Source organism: Ostrinia furnacalis, unplaced genomic scaffold (assembly GCF_004193835.3).
Source record: "Ostrinia furnacalis isolate ACB-3 unplaced genomic scaffold, ASM419383v2 OfSCF6815, whole genome shotgun sequence".
Taxonomy (NCBI): domain Eukaryota; kingdom Metazoa; phylum Arthropoda; class Insecta; order Lepidoptera; family Crambidae; genus Ostrinia; species Ostrinia furnacalis.
The window spans coordinates 379,868-405,805 of NW_021137054.1; the positions used below are offsets into that span (position 1 = coordinate 379,868).

A 25,938-nucleotide genomic window follows, 5' to 3' on the forward strand; every position below is an offset into this window, starting at 1 on the left:
TTATAGTAAGATGTTTGTGAAATATTCACATCTCGGGCAGATTACAACTTGGAAACTTTTAGGAATAGTCAGTAAAGATTTTCTTTGTCATAAAAAGTTTATTTACATAACATACATAACTGACAAGAATAGCTATAGTAATAAAAATAAACTCAGTAGCGGACACAGAGTAGAATTAAAAACAATTGAGGGCGTTTGCCGGGCCGCGCTCGCCGCCAAACGCGGGCGCGGGGATTTGAGACGGTCGTCGTAGCTAACTGAGGCGCTATAATAAAATTAAAATTAAACAATAAAATATTAAAAAATTATAAAGTCGCAATTTATATAAAGAGAATGTACTTAGATGTGTGCACAGGATTTTTTTGAGTGTCGTAACGAAGAACGAAAAATTATTATTATAGGTAAATAATCAATTTGACTACTATAAACGTCAACATAATATGAGAGACTTAATATTCATGAAATATTGAAGTTTCATCTTCAAAAAAATTTTACTATTCTATCAATGAAAACAAAAGATTACATATATAGATATATTAACATCTTTCGTTTCAGAACAATAAGATTTCAAACAAATTTGTAGATAAAATTATAACAAATATTGATAATGTGGAAGTTGTGGAGCGAAGACATGGGTGCTAAGTTTGACCAACAGAACCCAAAAATCTCTTTTATAACAATCAACAACAAATAACAATGCTGGCTGACAACTTGTCTATGCCAATAGCAATGCGCACAACCTATCTTATTGCAAATCGGGATTAGTTAACGAGAACACCAAGTTCAATCTATTATGGTAGTTACAGGCAATTCTTATTTTCCAGATTGCTGGATTCTATCGGTGCAAACCATTATCAACATTTGTATATATTAAGACTATTACATTTAAAATATTGTTTAATACATGACCAATATAATGAATAACAATATTAGCATTAATTATTAGGTATGCCCATACATTATTAACAGAATAGTTCTTCGTGGGTAATCGAACCAGCGTGCGATTTGACTTAAATAGTTATTGCTTATTAATGGCCATATTCTCTGAAAGCCAGGCTCATTATACTAAGATTGTATACGAATTATAAAACCAAGTCACCAAATACAAAAGATTTTCATATATGTACTTAAAACTAACCAAATACACAAAATAGCTAGGAGAAACCAGTTCTTTATATAAAAACGAATCGTTAAAATAGTACAAGATATAGTAAGAAAACAAGAATACACAAAGAATATAATTATTCATTAAATTCAAATGCTTTTTGCAGCAATATTACAAATAAAAATAAAAAGCTATAATATGATGGTTATTGGACCTATAACCTGGCCAACAGAGAATAAACCAATCCTTTGTCAGTTTTATTCATTAATATCGTAATCATTATTCCTAACCTAGGCTTTACCTGGGGATTTTCATAAAATAATATAGGAAACGTAATTATTATCAGTATACCTACATAATTTTGTGATTTCATCATTAAGAATAATAAAAATTAAAACGAACAATTTCAAATTAAACGATCAAATTAAATGAAAGAGGAATTAAAATTAACATCATTCAATAAAAATCATATATAAAAACGAAACGAAATCGTTACTCGAGAAATTTGAAGGAATTAAATTGCAATTCACGATATATAGTTAATATACTAACATTTTAAAAAATATTATACAACTTTTTTCTAATTTTTGTTTATGTTAAGAAGCATTATCGTAATATAATAATATAATCTATGTATTCCATTTAGGGATGATTCGCATATATAAAAATATAGAAGACATCGTAAGCGAGTGCGTTGGGGGCGAATGCGAGGGCAGGCCGGGGCGCTGGCGGCGGCGGCGGCGCGGCCGCAGCGGGGGGCCCGCGTCAGTCTTCGCTGCACGAGTCCTCGTTGTCCGCCTCCTTGATGTTCGTGAAAAACGACGTGAGAGCTTTCAACATCACACCTGGAAGCACACGCACGATTATAAAATCAGTTACACATACAGGCTCAACCACCCTAAAACTGGGATATAAAAAACTTGGATTATTTATTCATTGGGACAACATCATAAAGGAACAATTTACATATCATCAGAAGCACCCAATTCATGTCAAGGTACTACCCCTTTCAGACGACATCTTTACTGGACTACATACTTCTCAAATGACAAAAATTACATATGAATCCTTTATTCCTAGTAGTCCCTTTACACAGTTCCTTTAAAGGGACTTATGGGACGATTTTGTACCACTGGTCCCTTTAAATATTTCAAAGGGACTACTGGGACGAAATGTCTCTTTCATGGTAGAAATTGTAACTAATCAACTTTGCCACTTGATCGACATGTTAAGACAATCAAACAAAATCTGTTCAATAATGACATAAACAATTTGTTACTTAAAAAATATTTTTGAAATAATTATGTAATAAATTACCTAAAATAAATAGACTACAACAATACAACAAACAACAACTTTAAAGAAAATGATGTTTTAATATTCGAAAGGGGCTGAGGCAGGGTTTTATTTTATGCTGGTCAACAATATTATAAACATCAGATATACAAAAATGAAAATTGTCATTGGCGTTTTAAGGAAGTCATTATTTTACGTATGCCGCATCGCAAGCATTAAAGGGACGGTATAACGACCCAGTAGTTCCTTCGAAATTTTTAAAGGAACTAAAGGGAGAAAAAAGTTCCACTAGTCCCTTCAAAGGAACTACTAAAAGGGACTACTGGGAATAAAGGATACGAATCATTACCTAAATGTAATTGGATCCAGCCTAATTATGAAGTTATGAATATAAAGTACACTTTATATTTGGCAAATCAATTCAAAGAGGATTCCCAAAGGATTACCCTATTTACGGATTGGCTAAAATCCACAACTTGATAGATATTATATCTTTATTTTTTGTGTATCTATCTAGAATGCATCAATGGCACATGAGATTGATTTATGCCCATACATTCACCTTCTTATAACCTTGCATGCAATTCAAAACAGCAGATGTTTTATTTTTGTATAAACTAAGGAGATTATATCTTGTAAACTGCAAATAATGTTTTTAACATGATTTCTCCATTCAAAATAGATTTGCAATTCTGATTTGGAGCCATTCAATCTCATGCTATGTAGTTAAATGATTTGAATCTTTGACAGTTTTATTCCTAACTTTACACAGAATTCTCTAATGTTTAACTGATTATAAGCCCTAACATATTTTTAATAAGATAATTCGCGTCCTTTCACGGGATTGACAAAAGGTAAATCTGTTTAGTACATACCTTTGCCTTCTGGTTCCATTTCAGACTCCTCCCACGCAATGAATCCGTCTACAGTTATCATATATTGTTCATGTAAATATTGGAATATGTCTAATGTTAATCCTGAAAGACATACAAACGTTAGAATAAACATGTAAAAAGTTTTCAAGATCATAATAATTTTTGAAGAACGTTACCAACCTTGTGGATGTTCTAGCCTATGAATTAATTGTTGAATTCCAAACAAACAACTGGCTTCTCTGGCCTGTTTTGATTCACCAAAGTCATTAATAAGGCCGGCATATTTACTCATACGTTCCGGGTTAAAATGTGGTTCGCCGGCTCCGAACAAGGCATGTTCGCATATCGCTTGAATCAGTGCTCGCATAAACCAATCCTCGTTTGAGGATTTTCCAAGATTATCCTGTAATCATCAATATCATTTGTCAAGTGTATTTTTTTTAAATAATAAATAAATAGGTGTCTACACAGTTAATATTGTTCATTCATATTTTATATGGGTTCCACCAATTTTCAGGGAACAGTTCTTGAAAATATTAGGTACAACTTAAATGACGGACATATCAGGATACACATGAAACATGATAGCTTACAATATTAATGTATGTTACAAATATCCATTACTTTGCTTTTTTTTCAACTCATGCATTTTTATTACTATGACCTACACATACACATACAACGCTAATGTAATATGAATTTAATAATGCATAGATTGCTATGATAGTTGGTGTTCTAAGAGTGTTTCATTCAAACTGAAACTTGGCATAAAGAGCAACATAGAATACTGACCTGCACCCATCCTTTTATACAGTCACAGGATTCATCAGAATTCATTAATTGGAGTAGTTTCATTTGAGTCTCAGCAGGAGTCAATATCTTTTTAGTCTCGTCACTTGGTTTGGCATCCCCTTCTAAGAATTCAAAATTGTTTTCTTCTATCCATTTGGTCACCTAATTATAACATAATAAAAATATTATGTCTGCAACCAATAATACATATTTTGTTTAGATAAATACTGAAGTATGAATCAGGTTAACTTACCATGTCTTCATTCATCCATTGTTTCAGTTCAAGTTCAGATTCTTGCCATTTACTTTTGACGAAAGTAGGCCCCATACTTTCTTTCAAATCTTTGATAACTGCTTTCAAGAATAAATGTCCTTGATTTGCTGCAATAATACCTTGCGAAGCCACAAATGTTTGCTTGAATGTGATATGCTAAAAAAGAAGATTTTGTTGAAACTAGTATCTAAGTACAGAATATACTGCAGGTAAATTGTCAACAGGAAAATGTGTTCAATAAATAATGTTTATTTCATGTTTAGTCAAATTATTACGATGGTCATGATCATGAGGGTCTCACCTTCTTCTCAATTTGTGGCGCAATAAACTTTCCTAAATATTCATATAACATGGGAATATCAATATACAGATCAGGTGCGAATTCGAATATTTCCTTTATACCCGACACAAAATGCTCAGGCAAAATAGTATTACTTGATACAAGATGTAACAACGATTTAGCTAATATAACAACTTCCTTTAATGTCCTGCAAATAAAAAAGAGATATTAGTTGCATTGTTCAAGTATAATACACAAATTAATGACGAGTATGGCAGCAGCGAACGACTTACTTTTCCAAAGCAACATTAAGTATTTCAGTAACAACGGCAGCATGATACTGCTGCGGGAACAGCTGCTTCGTGTCGGCAACCATTTCCTCATCGTCCCGGTTGATGAGGCACAAGTCGATCATGGACTTGACGGATTTCTTCTTGGCCTCCGGGAGGGGCTCCTGGGCGACGGCGGCGGGCTGCGGCGTGGCCGGCTCCGACGCCGGGGGCGTGGGCGGCGCCGCACTCGTGCTACGGCTGCCAGAGTTTGAGCGGGCCAATCCGATAGATCCCGAGCGGCTACCACTAGAATCTAAAATATTTACAATATTATTATTATTACAAGTTTCTACATCATTTTCAAGTTCATGTCAGCTTGCACTGCCACATTTTCAACCAAAGTAAAGTGAAATTTGCTCCACAAAAAGTGAAAGTAATTTGGTGTCAAGGAAACACTGCAGTCAAAAATGTTGCTATACAGAAGTTGCTTGTTTAGTGGGATATAAAAAGAAAACTGAAACATACCAACACCAATCCCGCGCGGGAATGTTGACCTCTCAATTGAAGCACCTTTAGAATGGTAGCTAGGCGACATTTCTTTATTTCCTAGAAAGACATTTGATACTAAAATATGAATGATGACAATTCTCATACAAAATATAAATTTACACAGAAGACAAAAAACAATTACCTCTAAGGGAAGTTGGGTCAGTTTGAACATTTTCTAACATGCTATACATGTTATTTTTAGTGAGACTAATCATAGAATTGCTACCCGCTTGAGCTGTACTCTTTGTACCTGAGCCCTGAGACCAACTAGGCGTTGGCGGGGCCAATTTAATCGTACTCAAATTCTGTAACAAATATAAAACAATTACATTTTTATCCATGGCTTAACAATAGATGAAATGTTAAATGACATTGTTTAGAATCTAAACTTTAGATCATTACCTTTGGATTAGCAGCACCTGCAGCTTTTAATTTAGATGTATCCACAGTATAACTATTCCTAGGAGTTTTCCAATTATTGCTCTCCATGAAGGAGTTCCCGCCGCCCTGTCTACGACTTCCTTCACCTCTCTTTCCTCTGCCACCGTCGTCACGTCCGCCACGGAAACCGCCCATTGGCGAAGCATTCATTATCTAAAACATTTTAAAACATTATGACACGACAATTTATTAAAACAACAGGTTTTGCAGAGGTTTATAATTTATTGCACAAGTACCTCGATGTGACGCTGTTGCTGTTCAGCTTCTTTTTGAATCTGATCCATCATCTTAGGCTGAGAGTCGACGACACTCTTCACAACCCATTTCCTTTTCCTCAACTCGACCACATCTTGGATCATAAATCTAACACGGCTGCTAATCTTGTTCGATTTTCGGTCAACAATATATTGCATCTTTTTGAAAACATTATCCAACTGCTCTCTTACTTCACTTTCTACTTGTTCGCCAATGGTAGTGAGCAATTTACAAAGACATTCTAATTTCTCTTCCTCTAACTTCTCAATCAAGTTATTCATACAATAGACCATGATTTTAGCTGTGAGCATTTTTAATTTGTACAGTTCACCTGTAACAATAGAAAAATATGATTATTTAACTGTTGACAATCAAGGAATACCATTTATTACAACAAAAACAATAGTTTCGCTTTCAGAACTTGTAACTCCAGCAAAATTAGGTGATTATTAGCGTCCAATAGCATTGCCAGCACTGCTAAGCTTTCATTAAATTCGAATCTGCATTATCACCAGCTTTTTGTTCATAATCAAGATAAAATAAATTCGCTTTTGCATTTTGCCTTTGCTATAAAGTCGCACATTGCTTTATGTAATGTTAAATTAGAAATTTCATACAGAAAAATAGCACATACAAATTACATTAATATAAATTCATTCGAAAAATGCCATTGTTAACTCAAACAATAAATTCATAGTGCAATTTTTTTTAAAGTAACATGCACAAAATATTACATTTACAACAAGATTATACAAAATTAGATGTTTTACTTACCAATAAATCTAACATTTCCCACTGATCTCATTCTTACTCTCCTGTTTTCTTCATTTAGCATTAGCTGTAACTCCTTCTTTTTGGCCTAGAAACATTAACGAAAAATTAATCAATAACTTGGGTTAATTTCTAATATTCTATCATCAAAATGATGTATGTATGAAGCTCAACTTACTGGGTCAGTGCATTCTGCAAGTTCCTTTTCCAGTTTCAGCACTTGTTCATCTACTTTGTCAGTTTCAAATTGATTTTGGCATTTGCTAATAATAAGAGCCCGGAAATTGACGCACTGTTCTGGATTAGCCGCATTATCAGCAGGTACCTGATAATAATTTGATATTAATAATAAGTAGTTATTATAAGTGAAAAGATAAATTTGGAATTAATATGACAAAAAATTTACATTACCTTTAGGGTAGATAGCTTGTTGCACATAGCTGCATAAGCTTCAGAGAAGTTTGGCTCATCAATGGCTTTCTCAAAAACCAGATCAATGACACCTTCGAGACGCTTTTGATTGTTGATTTCAAGAGTCTTTACTCTGTCTAATAAAGTGTCAAACTTTTGAGGGGTCAATTTGTTAAGAATACCTCTAAACTTCTTGTATAACTCCTGAAAAACAAATGATTGTTAAGTGGATCTCTTCGAAAAACATGATATTAGCTAAAAATTCATATCAATAACTAATATTGCTGCCAGTTGAAATTGTAAAATATCTGTAAAAACTAACTTGAGTTTTGAACTCTTCTTCAGTGACACTCTCTTTCCTGAACCTTGAGGGCTTCCAAGCTGAATCAACTTGATTTAATTTGACTTCCTCTCTCAAAGACAGTGAGACAAATACCATCTTCTGGGAGTTGCTTCCACTAGGAGTGGGCGTCATTTTAATGCTGCCTTTACCTAAAATAAAGTAATATTATTATAGTGTCTTAAATATAGTACACAGATGCTTTTGTGGATTTTGAATAATAATGCTTACCACTAGGAGCCATATTCCTGCCATCTTTCTTGGGGTCACGAGGGGTATTACTCCTTGGACCCATTCCCGGCCCTTTGGCAAAGGATGGGAACAATGAGTCATTCATTGGTCTTGAAATAGAGAATGACAGCTGATCTTGAATAGGTGCGGACTGAAAAATAGAAACTAAATCAATAATGTTCCTTAAAAATACTCGCAAGGAATGAAATATCATCATGAAAAATTAAACACTTACCCTAATTATGTTACATGCCTCTAATAGAGGAACATTGGGCTTGTTCTTGGATAGAGGATCATCTTTTATTTGTTTTAGCAGTCCTAGGTCATAGCACTTTTTACCAGTTTTGTTTACTGGGGACCATTGATCTATAAAAAAAACATTAGTAATATAGACATTTCTTTAGTTTAGCATGAAGTAAAAGTAATATAAAAGTTCAAAGTCACTAACCATCATTGTATTTGTATTTGGGTACAAATACAGGCGGGGCTGTCTCTGCCTCTTCAGGAGCAGCAGGCAAAATCTCATCTTTATTGGGCAATGCATTTTCCTGATCAATAGCACTTACTTTATCAGTCTCATCTTTACCATTTTCATATGTTTCCAACTCTTTCAAATTATCATTATTAGCCATTTTGTTTCCAGACTTTTTGTTATTATTCTTAGTATTCTTTACAACCTTTTCATTTTTATTAAAATCTTCCTTGGCAGTTTCAGTTTTAGTTACATCTGTGTTTCCATTGGCAGTGTCGGGATCTGCAAAAATTATAATAGTATACTGTGTGTTCTATGTGAATACTTTGTTGAATACATTTAACTCATAAATAAATTGCGTAATAATAATAAACAAGGAGGTGAAAGTAACATGTAAAGGTAAAATCTGTAACTGTTACATTGAAATCTCTGAATCACAAGTGACCAATATTAAAGTGATTTTATCAAAATATGCAGTTTTCAAGGAATGAACAACTGTATTGTTGAGTGAACATGAAATCTTTAAATGCAGAGCTGAGGATAATAAAGACGAACCTGTAGTCTTATTGTTAAGATTAATATCTTTCATTTTAGATTCAGTTTGATTAGTGCGGAGGCAGCTAGCTAAGCTTTGTGTTAGTTTAGCTTGAGCTTCTATTGCACATATGAGCGAGTCTCTGGGCTCTGTTACTGCCTCAGCTGCTGCTGACTCCTTAGCAACCTTTTCAATGCTTGCAGACAACAGCTCTGTGGCAGTTGGTCCTGATGGTTCTGAAGGATTATGCTCACTCTTTTTAACAGTCTCAACTTTTTTTTCGTTAAACAATGGATTCTCGGTTTCCAGAGGTGTAGAGAAATGTTTGTTTGGATATTTTTTCGCTGGTTCTGCACTTATTGCTTGGCTGCTTTGACTAGTTGGAGGGATGATAACTTCTTGTAAACTATCAACTGAACTAGTCACTGCAAAGAAGAAAAAGGATTTTAACCACGGATAAATTGCAACCTCAGAATATTAATAAAAGACAACTTCAAGTGCTATTTTTTGGCTAATTCAACAATCATTTTATAAATCAACAATTCAACAGCAGAATCAACTTCTCCCTAACCTACTGTAAAATATGAATTTATATTTAAATCTAAAGTATCATGGTAAAGTGACATTTATTCATTATCATGATAGTTTTTCTATGTCTCTAAATTAAATTGGCCAAATCATCACATTTGTGAAGTGAACACAAGTTAAACATTTCACCAATGTTGTCTGGAGTGGGAGAATTGACATTATGGCTGAATTGTTCAAGTGGTATTTTAACAAATGTATGCAACAATTACTACAATATACATATAACATACAGGCAGAGTACACTATGATGTAAAAAATAAAAATCTAACATTGATCACTACACGACTATGACATAAAGAAACACATGGCATCAACATACTTCAAGGTTTCAAAACTTAAATGTGGCTGTATGTGCATTAGTCTCATTAATACATAGATATTTATTTTACACATAAAATATCTAACATGACACTTAACAAAGAATACTTTGAAAACAACTTAAAACACTCATGGAAGCAGAACAAAATGGGTAGCTTTCTTGCGTGGTTATAACACCACGACAGTTCAAGGTCTACTGATTAAACAATATATAAGGATAATATTGCATCAAATTATTTAACAGATAAGAGATTGCTATTCAGAATAATGTATCATTTCACAAGTAACTATGGACGTATGTAGTGACAGATAGATAAGTAGGTACGCGTAAGATGTCGTGGTAATTATGGGAGACACTGCAAGAATACACCACAAAATGTTAATTTAGAACTGGAAATAAGCGTAAAAATCCCATTACTGTGGTTTTAAATCTCGCCTATCACTTTTTCAGAACCAAGTTCGTGTTCTATAAATAGAAAGGTGAGGTATTTCCACGTGGGAGTTCTTGCTCGCACTGTACCTGAATATCAGACTTAATTATGTGGCACTGATAAATAAATTATATCACAGTTCTTGAATCCACCAAAACTTCATAAAGAAACTTCACACAAATTGAATAAGTTGAGATATCGCAGCAATATGGTAAAGAAAGTCTATCCAAAAGGTCACTCAAGGATCTAGAATGTCAGACTTAACACTTCTTTTACTTGAACCACATTACTTATTTTTTAAACTTAAATAAAAAGTTAATCCTAAAAATGCTAAAATAAGTTAATTTTGATGTAAAAATGTCAAGAGTTAAAAAGGTTTAAAAATAATTAAAACGCAGCCATGCTCCAAGTGACTGTGAAGTAAAAGCCGCCATATTGGATCGTTCCATGCGGACAGGCGGCCTGGTGCAACTAGTGTTGTGCGCAAGTACGTAATCGATCGATTCTTAGTCTTGAGTAGTTTCGATTCAATTAATACATATTTTAATGGTATCGAACGAACAACAATTTTATTATTTCAGAAAAGATTTTAAAATAACTAAAGATTTTGAATTCGTTTTGGGATTTTGTTTATTACAAAAGAAACAACTCGCCTGTGACCTATTACCTAAAGGCTGCTGTATTATTATGATTATCAATACAAATATATTAGCTTAAATAAAAAGAGAAATTAATAGTTTTTATGTTCTTGTTCACGTGTAATTATTTATTAATTTGATTTGGGATTTTGTTTATTACGAAAAAAAACTACTGGTCCGTGGCCTATGTTGTATAGGCCGCTGTAAAATGATTATAAAAATATTATAGAAGTAGTTTTTAAGTTCTTGTTCACATTATTATTTTGTGCTTTTCTGTTTTTATATAATCTTTTTTTAAGATTAATTTAGACCACACCTGTCTTAATCCCCGACGAAAAAACGTCAAAGTGTTTTAAGTTTGATTAACCCCCGACAAAAAAACGACGGGGTGTTAAGTTGATAAGTTTGACGCGACATCGTAGCTCCCCGGATGAACCGATTTTGATTGCTTTTTAGTTTGAAAGGTGAATTAGTCGGGAATGATCTTATCTGTTTTTGAAAATCGGTCCAAGATGGCCGCCGCCGCCACAAAATGGCGGAACATACAGTGTGAGTCACGTTAAAGTGTACATATGAAAATAGATTAAACTAGACCTATTTTTATCGACAAAAAAGAGGTCAAAACTTTTTTGAGATTTTCTTTATATTTTTTATAGATTTTTTTTTACTTCCGATTACTTATTGTAAAGAAAACGTAATAACTTTAAAACTAAGAGGTATATTCTGATAAAATAAATACAGTAATAATGCTAAGTAACAGGCGATACCAAAAAAATACATAAAATACTCAGAAAATGCCAACAAATAATAAAATTTTATACTTTTTTAAAAAAAAATGCGTTTAATTTCGTGTTTTTTTTTTGTTATTTGATAAATTTCTCCAAAAAATGCCCCTATGACAGGTGGTTTTAATTACTTTGTATTATTCTCTATCATATTACCTTAGCACCTCTAACTATGGGTGTGCCGCAGGGATCAATATTCGGACCTTTGCTATTTCTTATTTATATTAATGACCTTCCTTACTTTGTAAAAGATCTATGTGATATTGTGTTATTTGCTGATGACACATCTCTAATTTTCAAAGTTGACAGAGGTAAAGTAAATCTTGACGATATTAATGACACACTCTCACAGGTTCTACTTTGGATTACTGTTAACAACTTATTGTTAAATGCAAACGAAATGAAGTGCATTAAATTTACCTTACCTAATGTGAGGCAGGTGTCCTCATATTGATACCTTGTAAAAAAGGCTCAGTTCTGCTGCTTTTGCAGTGAGAAAGATAAGGCAATTAAATAAATATTTTTTCTTTCTTTCTTTCAATTAACTGACATTGAAACGACAAGGCTTAAATATACTTTAGCTATTTTCACAGTATAATGTCATACGGCATATTGTTGTGGGGCTCAACCGCGGACATTGAAACTGTGTTTGTTCTGCAGAAGAGAGCAGTGCGGGCCATTTATATGTTCGCAAAAATATAGAGCAATTTACGAAAAGGAGCGATTTGCATAACTTTAATACAAGAAAAAAAAATAAACTTGCCGTTCTAAATTTCAGACTGCATAATATTGGTAATTCATTTATGGAAAAATGTATAAAATTCTTTAATAAATTACCACAAACTGTTGTCGAACTGCACATTCATAAATTCAAAGCACATATTAAAAGTACCTTAATGAAATATGTCCTGAAGCAGTGGTAGGGTTAATGCTGGGCTGGGACGTGTAAAAATTAAGGAATACCGATTACCTTCAATAAGCAAAAAATAAAAAAATTATAAATTTTAAAATTTTGTTTGAGAAGCGACTCTATTCGCTAAGAAATTTTAATAACGTTTAAAAATTATAAAAAATACCCGACACAAAATATAATTATTTGTTACTTTATTAGTATATTTTTTGTGTCGGGGGTTTTTACAACTTATTTTTTTTTATGATGTGTAACAATTTTAAAAGATCAATTTTTTGACATAAACTTGTAGTCTATGGTAGTCTACCCTACCAGCGCAATACCCGCCAAGTGCGAGTTGGACTCGCGCACTAAAGAGTTCCGTTCCGTAATCAAGCAAGAAAATTACGTTTGTTGTATGGGTTCCCCCCTTAAATATTTTTAATTCTGTACTTAGTATTTTGTTGCTATAGCGGCAACAAAAATACTTCATCTGTGAAAATTTAAACTGTCTTAGGTTTTCCTAGCTATCATGGTTCATGAGGCCTGAGTATACAGGGTGGAAACGATAAGTGATCTCACTCGATTATTTCTAAACTACACAAGATATCGAAAAACTGGTTACTCATCCTGAAAGTGCTTCACGAGCTCTTTCTAACGGTATCAGTAAATAGTTACAGAATTAACTGGATCTATCCGAAAATTCAATGTTTTCAGCCTCCATACTAAATGTATGCCAGCCACACAATATTAAAAGTGTTTATTTTTTTTACTAAATAATAAACACTTAAAATGAACTCGTAAATTGCATTCTTATTTAAAATTATTCATGGAAAACATTGATTCTAGGCTTTACTTGCTATAATATTATCAAGACATGAGTGCAATGACTGTGGCAGTATGGAAGTATGGAAGTTGGAAACATTGAATTTTCGGATAGATCCAGTTTATTTTGTAACTTAGTTACTATTGGATAGAGCTCGTGAAGCACTTTAAGGATCAGTAATCGGTTTTTGATATCGTGTATAGTTTTGAATATTAAGAGGTTTTACTAAATGTATGGAAGCTGGAAACATTGAATTTTTGGATAGATCCAGTTTATTTTGTAACCTATTATTGGTACCGTTGGATAGATCTTGTGAAGCACTTTCAGGATCCGTATTCGGTTTTTCGATATCTTGTATGGTTTAGAAATAATCGAGTGAGATCACTTATCGTTTCCACCCTGTAGATAGACAGCGAAGTCTTAGTAATAGGGAACCGTTCTTAGAATAATATACAACGTGTCCCAAAATTCAAGGATAAGCCGGCGCCGCAGGGTGGACCTAGTCATGACTGCTTTAGGAAAAATAAGAAAAAAAATCTATCTCAATTATTTTTTAAGTTACACAATAAATTATGAAATTCGTCGAAAATTGACACCCCTTATGATATTTTACATTACCACGACTACAATTTTTCAAATACTTCAGTTTTTTTGTTTGTATCGGCAACTTAAGTAGTGCTGCTGTCCACCCCAATTCTTAAAACCCTCAGAATCCTTGCAGTTTTTACACAAAAGTTAATCAAAATATGATATTTCCTTAAAATTTTGAACGATTTTTACTTACACTCCACTTTGACTCGTCGTTTTGTAAAAAAACAGTATGAACACTACTGCGGCAAGTTTTTTATAAAGTTGACGCAACTATCCAAGATTCCGAAATGGTATAATACACTAAGAAAACTAGTCGCAAAAAAGATATGCGTACCATTTTTACAAGCACTTCGCTTGTTAGTTAGTATGGGATAAATCTTGCAACTGAATTTAAAACCAGTTCTCCTTAACCAATTGAGCTGAAATTTGGTATACTTGTGTAAGTACGATGACAATGCAATATTATGGTACCATTGAGCTGGATGGAGTATGGAGGTGGCCATAGGAACTCTTAACGAAACGGCGGAATTACATCTAGTTTGGGTTCGTTGGACTTGTCTTTTCGAGCACTTTAGTGCTAGATGATGTTCAGGGTCCTGATGATGAAGTCAAGAGGTGGCAGGAGCTGGCCATAGGAACTCCTAAACGAAACGGCGGAAGCTTATCGAGTTTGGGTTCGTTGGATTTGTCTTCCCGAGCACTTAGGCCATGAGATTGAGAAACAACTAAAAAGCTTAAAATAAAGTTGTAATAAAAAAAACTTATTTAAAAACAAGCTTGACTTCGTTTGAAAATTATAATTGACTTCATCATCAGGACCCTGGACATCATCTAGCACTAAAGTGCTCGAAAAGACAAATCCAACGAACCCAAACTCGATAAGCTTCCGCCGTTTCGTTTAGGAGTTCCTATGGCCAGCTCCTGCCACCTCTTGACTTCATCATCAGGACCCTGAACATCGTCTAGCACTAAAGTGCTCGAAAAGACAAGTCCAACGAACCCAAACTAGATGTAATTCCGCCGTTTCGTTAAGAGTTCCTATGGCCACCTCCATACTCCATCCAGCTCAATGGTACCATAATATTGCATTGTCATCGTACTTACACAAGTATACCAAATTTCAGCTCAATTGGTTAAGGAGAACTGGTTTTAAATTCAGTTGCAAGATTTATCCCATACTAACTAACAAGCGAAGTGCTTGTAAAAATGGTACGCATATCTTTTTTGCGACTAGTTTTCTTAGTGTATTATACCATTTCGGAATCTTGGATAGTTGCGTCAACTTTATAAAAAACTTGCCGCAGTAGTGTTCATACTGTTTTTTTACAAAACGACGAGTCAAAGTGGAGTGTAAGTAAAAATCGTTCAAAATTTTAAGGAAATATCATATTTTGATTAACTTTTGTGTAAAAACTGCAAGGATTCTGAGGGTTTTAAGAATTGGGGTGGACAGCAGCACTACTTAAGTTGCCGATACAAACAAAAAAACTGAAGTATTTGAAAAATTGTAGTCGTGGTAATGAAAAATATCATAAGGGGTGTCAATTTTCGATGAATTTCATAATTTATTATGTAACTTAAAAAATAATTGATATATTTTTTTTCTTATTTTTCCTAAAGCAGTCATGACTATGTCCACCCTGCAGCGCCGGCTTATCCTTGAATTTTGGGACACGTTGTATAAAGACTTGATTTTATTTGTCTAAGTTCTAAACAAAAAAAAATTGCTGGTAGGGTTTTGTTGGGTACTTAAACTGAATTTTAAAAATTTAAGTGAAACATGTTTAACTCGTATGTCATGTACTATTATTTTTGAATGAATGAAGAAGTTTTAGGGACATTTAATGCATCAGAATTTGTAGGTAAAATTCCTACCCCTTATAATAAAAAAAAATACACAAGTGTTGAACACAGTGCCACATAGTATTCGTATTGTTCAACGAACGCTGTAGCATTATGTGAGTTACATTTTATATTACGGTGTAAACAAATACATTAAATTTTCAATAAGTTAAGTGCCATTAAAGATGTGAGATAAAGAAAAAATAAAGAGCTCTTTATTACTAGATTCAACCATGTTTGTTGAAACAAGTTTAAGATAAGCTTGTTGACAGAATTACGCTCTAATTAACAGTCTATAATGCTGCTTTAAGTACCTAATTAGGCTATTTTTTTTTTCATTCCAAAATCGGACCCATTATCTCTCGTTATGAAATCCTAGAACACTTATTGAGTTGTTATTTATCCATAAATATGGAAGCAATTATCATTATTTAGGCTGAGTTGCACCATCTGACTTTAAACCCTGACTATAACCAGAGTAAATACAAATGAGTAACGGCGCAACACCCCGCTAATCCATCCACGCTAAATTTTGTCAGTGTGTGCGTGCGCGCCAACATACAAACCGCGCTCGGTGCGTTTCTATGAAGATAACCTACTCATTTGTATTTACTCTGCTTTAACAATGACTTACTTGAGTTAAGTCAAGAGTGACAGTCCGAGAGGGGACCGTAAGAAACCCTACGTCATTTGATACTAAGTTAAACTCCATGGCACACGTTCAGAAAAGTTGCGCTAAGCTTGGAAAAAGTAATTATTAAATTCCGATTTGGCCGAAAGTACAAAAAAAATTGAAAAAATTTTTTTTACATAGATAATTAATGGGCATGTTTCGGCCATATTAACCGTGGCAGACTAATTTATACTTAAATGTCGAGTTGATATCTATCATCTGGCACTATGTTTATCTTTGTATCATGATGCAAATTAGGGGTCCGAATCGCTATCGTCGAGACCGTCTGCCAAGTACTTCCGGCCATATAGGAAGTGGCATACTGGATTCATCCGTCACTACCAATGAATTAGTAACTGCTGCCATAAGTATTACATACTTTGGTAATATTTTATATGGGTTTCGAATGACGTGAAGTAGGGAACTGCTTTATTTTCATCGCAAATAGCCATTTTTTTGTACTTTCGGCCAAGTCGGAATTTAATTATTAATTTTTCCAAGCTCAAGCAAGCCAGCAAACGTGTGCCATAGAGCTTATATTATGTTAGTATCAAATGACGTAGGGTTTCTTACGGTCCCCTCTCGGACTATGAATGAAGTGTGTTATAATTATAAACAGACGAAAAAATTTCGTGGCAATTTTGGCTGTTATGCAGATTTACAAAGGCATTAAGCAGTTAACAGTTGTTAGAAGAAACTCGGTTAGTTAAATTAAGTCTTGAGGAAGCAAAAATATACCACACTTTTGTATTAAAAGTACCACAAAGCCCAACCAAACCCTTTCATGTATTGTTTACGAATGAAGGCTTAGTTAACAATTTCTTTCACTGAAAAAAGTTTGAAGTTCCATTGACAAAAATATGAATTTGGTTATTATCGAATTATTTTTACTTAGCACAGTGCCAGATAAAAATACTGTAGAATGCGAAATTTGATATTAAATATAGGTAGGGTAAACCGTATAGCTATTGCCCACTTAAAGATTTCAAAACCAATGAGATGAAAAATTAAGAAAGTATTTTAATTATCAACCATTTATGACTTTTTTCTTATAACTCAATAAACTGTTAAACAGAATATTAACAGTTTTTAGTTAAAACTTACGTAACTTAGAAAATATTGAAATAAATTTAAAATCCTCCAANCAATCACTCTCTGGTTTACCCTACTTAATAATTAAATGGCTGATACAATGCGCCCTTTGAACTATTTACTGACGCTGACAAAGATTAGTATTGCAAGATGCACATTACATTTTATTGCGTAACCCGTTAATATCAATTATGTGATTACTGTGTGGTACATTGATCATAATATTTCTAAATGTAAATCGTAGGCAATCAGGAATTGAAATTAAACAGGATATGGCGTGCAACCTGTTTAGTAATATTGCACAATTTTCAAATCGCAGTAAAAATCGCTGGTTTGTTAGATATTCAGAAGTCAAACCGAGCACTTCGCGTGGTATTATTTTCACTTTGCAAATATACAGAAATAATACCACGAAGACCACACATCATTGGGCTTTTAGAATAACACTTTTACATTACAAAAAAAAATTAAAAAAAAACATTATGCATCTTTTCATTTTAAGTCAAAATTTCTGATAGAATGTGTAGGCTGAATTTTATTATCTTTGAAGTAACTTGTAACTTTATGATTAAAATTAGTAGATATTCTGCTGCGAGTATAATAATTTAATCGTAAATGGTTATTTACTAGTGTCATTATTTAACCGCTAACATCATATTGAACGCTTCACCAATTTTATTTACGACCAACCACAACGGCACACCGGCAGATCATTAAAATTTACTTTGCATTAACAAATAACATGTCAATGCAATGGAGAAGTTTCGTGATGTTAAAAACATTATAGTTCACTGAATGGGATTAAAAATTTAGACCAAAACTAAAAATCCGGTGAAGTTATTTTTAAAATCCATCAAGAAATGGCTGGGAAATTAATTATTTAAATTTCCTACATATTTTCACGTGGAACTCAAACATAGGCGGTGCCGTGCCACCTGTTCAAGTTTCAACCACAATTCTTACCCCCCCTGGCACACTGTCGAGAATGACACTATAATGTCAAAGTCTTCTCTTTTTTCGTATATGGCCAGGTCTTGGATATATCAAAAAAAGGTTACACAATTTCACTAAGAAAGAATCTTGAGTGACCGTGGCTGAAAAATTAAAAACTACTAGGATTTATAAAAATTGGATCTGTCGACAGCACTGGACCAGGGGTGAATCACTGTTTGTACTCCGAATGAGTGGCGTGAAGTCACCGTTCAAATGGCGCGAAATATTTGTTATGCGCATCTTTAGGGCCCTGAAACTTCTTTATTTGTAGAGAAATTTTCATGATTCTTTTACAAATATTAATGGTTTTACTAATAGAATAAATTAGAATAGAAAAAAATTGGAAACTTCTCCATTGTAGATTTTAATTAACCACCAAGATAAGTTTTTTATCACTCGAATATGTAGCACGCCATGTAACCTAATAAGTTTCCGTGTTTTATGTGTCTAAGATCTAATGAATAAAGTAGGTATATCAATCAATGTGTACTTACCTACAGGATGTGTAGGACCGTTAGGTTTGTTCGACGTGGGCGGAGTTTCTTTGTCTTGTGTTAAGTCTTTGTCCTTGAGTTTTTCTTTTTCTTCACTAGATTTCAGTCGTTGTCGGTTGTCTCTAACCCTTTGCGGGAGTTGCACGGTCGAAGGATTGGGGACAACTGAGGGTGGTACAACGTGCGCCGGGGGCGCGGGCGCTGCGGCGGGCGCGGGTTCGGCGGGGGCTTGCGGGGCCGGCGCGGCCGCTACTTCTTGGGGGGCTACTACTGTACTACTGTTATCCGCGGACTTGTCCACGTCTTCAACTTGAGGCACGAGTGGTTTGCTTTTATGTGTTTTATGTTGCTTATTAGCAGGCAGATTCTTATTAGTATCTACAACTAAAGGCTGAACGATCTGATCACTATTTTTTTGGAGTTGCTTAGGCATTTTAGGCACTATAACAGGACTGTCTGATATTGCTGACACTACTGGTGTTTCAATAGGTTCTACAGCAATATCAGGCCCTAAATTCTTATTTTCATTATTAGATAATATATCAGACTTTCCTATATTACTATTTAAAGTGGTTATTGCATTTGTTTGAGGTTGAGAATTCAGTGTACAAGTTGATGCAGGCACGTCGGGTATCTTTGAGGATTTTGCGGCACTTTCACTTGAAGTTGGTTGATTAGCAACTTCGTTAACCATTCTTGTAAATTCTTCAGCAACACTATGCGTGGGTTGCTGCGGGTGCTCCTGACACAAAAACAACACAATGATATGGCGTATTATTAACAAAAGGCATGGCGTTATTTTGCACTTTTATTTGTAATAGTAACCTTAAAAGAACAATATAATTATTTCCGAAGTCCGAAATCCGTTTTAAGAGATTAGTTTTCATTGTTCGGTCTTCCTCTAACAACCGGCTTCATTCTTGTTAATTCTTGATATCACGCCAGAAGATGCAGTGGTATTTTTTGTTTATTATAGTACCAAGAACACAAAGAAGCACAGTATGGGAGGGTTATCAGCAAAGATAAATAAAAAATAAAAGAAGACAATATCTCATAAAAGAATTTCAGACTTCTCACAAAATAATCACATTGATAAAAACCAAAAATGTGTAATTCATTAACTCAAAATAATTGTCTTATTTGAATGAAAATTGAATGACCTTAAGCATTAAGCATAAGTAATGCACGGGACTGGGATTGCTAGCTGTGAACTACTTAGAAAAATAGTTCTAGTACTTACTTGTTGTGGTGTTTGCCTCCCACTTGAGTCACCACTTAGATATTGATTTTCATTAGACACTATTTCGGAAAAAATGTCTTGTTCTGAAATAAAATATTTGACACGATTATATTATAGCGGGTTGAACCGCAATAAGTTTTAATGTAAGTTTTTCCGTAAAAGTTTAAAGTTGTGATGATTTAGTACGTAAGTACATATTATAATAATAGTTTTTGTATATTGTATAGGAATACCGGGATAAAATCTACTACACAGTTTCAAAAGCACTTATAGGGACATGCAAAATTGAAAATAAATATTATTATGATGCGTATTACAAACAATGATCCTACTCCACTGTGTGCATAAGCGTAATATTCTTAAGTGTTACTCACTAGTAAGTGGGTTTATGATAGGTACTCTATAGCTCGGGCGCTTCGTCGGCTGCAGCGGCTGGCGTATCCCTGTAAAACGATACAAGTATTATAATTTTGTCTCTTTAATGCACAATTAATTAAAATTAAAGAGAAACATGAAATTATAAGGCAATTGAATTGAATAGGAAATCTTTATTGTACAATAACAGATACAGAGAGGTTTAACGTTTAACTCAATCAGTGTCTGAGGAATGGGCGCAGCACGGTGTTTTGGAAACGTGAGACTCCAGATTAAGCTTCAGATTTATATGCTCTGTTACGTCATATTATGTCAATGTCACCCCACACCCATACCTCAGACACTGACCGAGTAAAGCGCTAGAACTATTAATTTATCAGCTTTGCTAAAATAAATAAGTATAGGATATAAGAAGAAGCTTGTTTTATGCGTTAGATAATTATGTAGACGCTTCATGGGACTTCCAACACAAGCTTGCAGGAGGCCTGCTCGTTTTCAGTTGGTTCACGGTTCACGCAGGCCGGAGTACAAGTTTTTAATAGTCATCGGTCTTGAATATAAGAAAATTGGAGTTGTCTTTTCAATATACCAGCAATCAGCAATCTTCAATCTTTAGTTTTCAATCCTATGCAGTAGTGACAGTGCATATACCCGCTATGTTCTCGTCACTACTGCAGGAAAAGCAGGAAACTTTTTGGCTTCATTCTTCAATAGTGCAAGCAGCGCGGTCTTCGTTATAATCTACGTCGTCGAGCGCCATCCGAAACGGTTCCCGAGCCGTAATTAAACCATATTATCTTACTCTAACTAACTTAACTACTTGTACTTTTCCGATAACAATATGAAGAAACATTTTAATATTATGCTATAAAATGTACGTGCATCCATAACTCCGATGACAAACGCTTGTGCTCAAAACACTAAAGCTGAGTTGCACCACCTAACATTAACCGTAACTTTAACCGGTGTCTTTTGTATGGAGTTGACAGATTTTTGACGTGTATTATAATTAACGTAAGATAGTGCAACCCGGCCTAACATTTGTCACCAGCTGGATTCTACCGATATAGTTCCAAAATACTGAAGTGTCCTATGCATGACATTGACAGTGGGGCGCCACGGTCAATACCGGATCGCTGGTTCCGATATTTGCCATGTTGGAAACCATATAGTTGAACGATGGTAGCGCCCCCCTGTCATTGAGTTTGGCGGTACAGTTCAGCATGGGTCATCTATATCGCGAGTTGTAAACATCACTGTAAGTACATGACCATAAGAGCGGGCCTCTCTAGAAATCCTGATGTAATGTAATGTTATAGCGAATGTTACATTGTTATATTGACAGGCCAGACGGCCGTATTATTTGGAATGTTTCGCATCTGATAACTTTGTTGTTGAACAATGAACTCATAGAAATCCCAAAAATCTTTCCTTTTACTACCGATCATAATGACTAATTTCGTTCAAATATAAAGTTCCCAACATGGCAAAAATCGGAACAAGAGCGATCCAGTATTGACCCTGGCGCCCCGCTGACAATGTCACAGATAGGACAGTTCAGTATTTTAGATCTAACGCGGCGTACGACGTCACTTGGTGTTATTACAATTCACAACAACACATCTTACTAAAAACATATTTTATCTCAAAAATTATAAGAAAATGTTTACTGCAATATGGATTCCACAGCGACTAAAATGTCAATTTTAGCCGCAGTGAGCGCTGTAATCGTTTAGGCTACTCCCGCCCGCTTTGCACACTGCCATCCTACAGCGCGATGCTGTACGCGGCTCACGGCGTTCATAAATATTACACAGCGTTCATAAATATTACAAGCTAGCTATTTATTTAAACTTGTAATATGAAACGTGGCTCAAAACTAGACTATTTTAGTGTTTGCAATCAGTGGCGGCGTAAGGCGTGGGCGACGTAGGCCACCGCCTACGGCCTCGCGGTACAAGGGGCCTCGCGCATCAAAAATTTTGAAAAAATGTATACAAGGTGGAGATGACAATATCACAATACGACAATAAATGCAAACATTGACTATTAAATATAAATTCTTGATAGCTAAACAATGTAGTTAAAAATAAAAATATATTTTTTTCCAAACAAATTCAGCCATAATCAGACTCAAAATTAAGCAACAACACGGTTTTAAGTGACGAACATTACTCTTTGGCGCAATATTCCTTTAAAAATAATCACTAAATCAAGAAATCAGAAACTGTCAATGAATAGACCATTTTTTTTTATTTTAATTGACCCGTTTTTTTTTATTATTTCATAAAATCCGTCTTCAGGTCGCCACAGAACAAGGCCTCGCGAAATCTGTCTTGCCCACATCAAATTTAGGTCTTGCCCCGCCACTGTGTGCAATAGGGAGTACCTATTCGCTGTTCTAGAATTTGTGTTTTATGGTGTTTAAAATTATAGCACGTACCTGGTATAGTTTGATGCATGTGAGCAGGGCCCTGGGAGTGCGCCAGGGACGCAGTAGGGGCGGTGGGGGTCGCTGGGGTCCCTTGGGGGCCGACCATCGTGGTGGGGTTACTCCTGCCTCCAGGCGCGTTCGTTTGAAGATTTGGCGTGGGAAGAGGCTGATTGTTGGAAGTAAAGTAATCTGTGAAAGAAACAATGGGATAAGTTATGATTTAGTCAAAATATATCATAACTTAGACTAAACCTCCTCAATTTGTATTCTACCTACCTAAATTTTATTCTAATGCTAGATTATTTTTCGATAGTAAATTGAGACACTGCCTGTAAAATGAACTTAAAGCAACACAAGCAAACAACAGCTATAGTTCCAAAATACTGGACTGTCCTGTCGATGACATTGACAGTGGGGCGCCACCGTCAATACCGGATCGCTGGTTCAGATTTTTGCCATGTTGGAAACCATATAGTTGAACGATGGTAGCGCCCCCCTGTCATTGAGTTTGGCGGGACAGTTCAGCGTGGGTTATCTATACTTAAGTCACACTAGTTAAATATGACTTAAATCTCCATTTTTCAAAGTCTTACTTCACCTTCTTTGGATCCGCCTAGCGACAAGCCATAATAATTTGATTGATGAATTGAAGAAATATAACAAACAGTTAAACGATTTGTACTTGGTCAATACACATTAATTATACCTACAATAATAAGTACCTTCTTTTGTAAGGCAGAAGTAGACAAAAGCAATAATTCAATAAACTGAAGGAAATGCAAAGTCCTTCTCCAATTTAAAAATTACAATAATATTCAGCTGCATTGAAGAAATTTAAAATGTCAACAGCTTTATTGAACACGTACTTAACCGTTTTTATTAAAGGAAACTTGTAACCTTCATCACTCTAGCTAGGTGGTGGCAGAAATAAATTATTCATTGTGAGAACGCTGTGAGTACATGTACTCTATAATCAATAAAAGCAGAGACAAGCCTCAGGTTGTGTTACAACAAATATTATTTTAAAATGCAAATTGTCCTAATCATTTTGCCATGATTGATGCCATCTTTCTTATACAGGATCCGTGACCAGACCTTTTAGACCTATTAAAATAAAATCATGAATAGATGCACATTTAACAGGAACAAATCGTATTTGGTAAGTCGAAAGTAGGTAATTTTTTTATTTATAATAATCGATGTCGATTATAATCTTCGAGTTTTCCTTGCACAGCACGCAGGAAACATAACTATTGATGATAATTTGAATTGGCCTACTACTGGTTATAAGGCAAACGTTCGAACGAACGACTTCATAATGAATCGTTTCTTTTGCATATTTTCATAATGTATAATTTTTTTCCTTCTTTTTCCAAAGTCATTCGTGAATGCGTCATTTGAGAAGATAACTAAAACGAGAGGAGATTGATAATGTCCTAATCCTGTAGGTAATAAAGGTCACGCTAGTTTCGTGCTGAGTTTCGCTACTTTTTTCAGCATCAATCGATATTTGGTCCGGAGGTGGTGGTAAGGTAAGCTATATTGGGACGGTAGACTATTTTTGTTACAGTTAGGTGAGGCATCAAGTAGCTTTGTATCTCAAGATGAACTCTTAGTTGAAAAATACAATAATAATTAGCATAGGTCGCGCAACGAGAGTTGAGGCCATCAATACAAAGATTTGCATCGGTATACGCTGTCGTCGCTGTCTGCGCTGACGGTTCAGGCCCGAAATATCTGTTTTCCTAAAATGTACAAATCTCAAAAAGTCTAGGTACGTACTCATCATGTTTGCATTCCTATTTTGTCAGCTTTATCGAAATGTATTCAATTTAAAATGTGTGCAATCTTAGAAGGTCTTTTATTCATAATGTTTACAATTACATTTGTATATTTTCTATAATCTGAAAAGCGAACATTGTACAAAAAGAACAAAAAGTAACATTCTTAGAGACAGAAAATTTTAAAATTTCACATTTTTGGAAGCTGACATTATGCAAAAGACGTGCTCACATTCTGAATAACAGACATTTCGCGAAAAATATATTTTAGGGAAACGGATATTTCAGGCCGAAGCCGAAGTCTTGCGTAGTCGGACTGAACAGTTCTTTCTATCTCGCTGACTGACATTTAACAAAAGCGTTTGTTTGAATACAATCAAATATCACGCGATGAGTGTGAGTACGTGTTCGCCTTAACTTTCGTTGAGCGACCTATAACATACTAAGTAATCATAATTGTATGAAAATTAATAATCATGGTACTTACAAGGTGACGAGTGACTTGGAGGGTTGCTATAACTTATGTACGGCGCCATATATGGATAATATCTGGAACAAATAGCGTAACGTCAATGATAATATTCATAAAGTTAAGCTTACAGGAGCAGAAATGTGTTCATAGAAGTTGTTAATGCTTTTTTTATGAGAGAGCTGTTATCTGTATTTTTTCCATAAGTAAGAAGTGTCGGCGTATACAACTGAAGACATATGTTCAATGGTATTATTGAACGATTTTTAGTGGTAAGATTTCTCTCTATATCGATTTCGACTTAGGCCCAGAACAGACGGTGAAACGCAACTGCAACGAAACTGCAACTTTGTGATGATTCTGATGAATGAAACTGAAACTGAAAGTTTCAAACTGGTCGCGTCACGTGTGGTCTCTCAACGGGTCCATGAATTTTTAAAATATACTAAGAATATAGTCTTTCGGTTATTCTGTTTTATAGAATCTATTGTGTATAAAAACACACAAAATATTCTTTTAGAATTAATGAAATGGTTCTTGAGCAATCCTACATAAACAAAATGTGCGTATAAAATTCATT

At 34.6% G+C, this 25,938-nt stretch overlaps 1 protein-coding gene across 6 annotated transcripts in view; it reads right to left on the reverse strand.

Moving 5' to 3' along the window:
• LOC114362849 (eukaryotic translation initiation factor 4 gamma 3) overlaps positions 1-25,938 on the reverse strand; it is a 43,126-nt gene continuing 17,188 nt past the window's right edge. For 2 of the 6 annotated variants that reach the window (XM_028318400.1, XM_028318399.1), the window contains exons 6-29: positions 25,377-25,438; positions 23,118-23,297; positions 20,674-20,742; positions 20,300-20,382; positions 19,060-19,801; positions 8,920-9,324; positions 8,341-8,646; positions 8,128-8,258; positions 7,893-8,043; positions 7,644-7,813; positions 7,322-7,525; positions 7,089-7,235; positions 6,914-6,998; positions 6,121-6,470; positions 5,846-6,037; positions 5,586-5,748; positions 5,420-5,518; positions 4,916-5,207; positions 4,644-4,830; positions 4,322-4,498; positions 4,069-4,230; positions 3,457-3,679; positions 3,277-3,378; positions 1,718-1,950 (exon numbers count right to left, since the gene is read on the reverse strand). In XM_028318400.1, coding sequence (XP_028174201.1) covers positions 1,871-1,950; positions 3,277-3,378; positions 3,457-3,679; positions 4,069-4,230; positions 4,322-4,498; positions 4,644-4,830; positions 4,916-5,207; positions 5,420-5,518; positions 5,586-5,748; positions 5,846-6,037; positions 6,121-6,470; positions 6,914-6,998; positions 7,089-7,235; positions 7,322-7,525; positions 7,644-7,813; positions 7,893-8,043; positions 8,128-8,258; positions 8,341-8,646; positions 8,920-9,324; positions 19,060-19,801; positions 20,300-20,382; positions 20,674-20,742; positions 23,118-23,297; positions 25,377-25,438 — 4,762 coding nt within the window. In that variant the 3' untranslated portion in view covers positions 1,718-1,870. Of the gene's footprint in view, positions 1,951-3,276; positions 3,379-3,456; positions 3,680-4,068; positions 4,231-4,321; positions 4,499-4,643; positions 4,831-4,915; positions 5,208-5,419; positions 5,519-5,585; positions 5,749-5,845; positions 6,038-6,120; positions 6,471-6,913; positions 6,999-7,088; positions 7,236-7,321; positions 7,526-7,643; positions 7,814-7,892; positions 8,044-8,127; positions 8,259-8,340; positions 8,647-8,919; positions 9,325-19,059; positions 19,802-20,299; positions 20,383-20,673; positions 20,743-23,117; positions 23,298-25,376; positions 25,439-25,938 lie in introns of all 6 variants that reach the window. The other 4 variants (XM_028318397.1, XM_028318402.1, XM_028318398.1 and 1 more) reach the window with 4 other exon arrangements.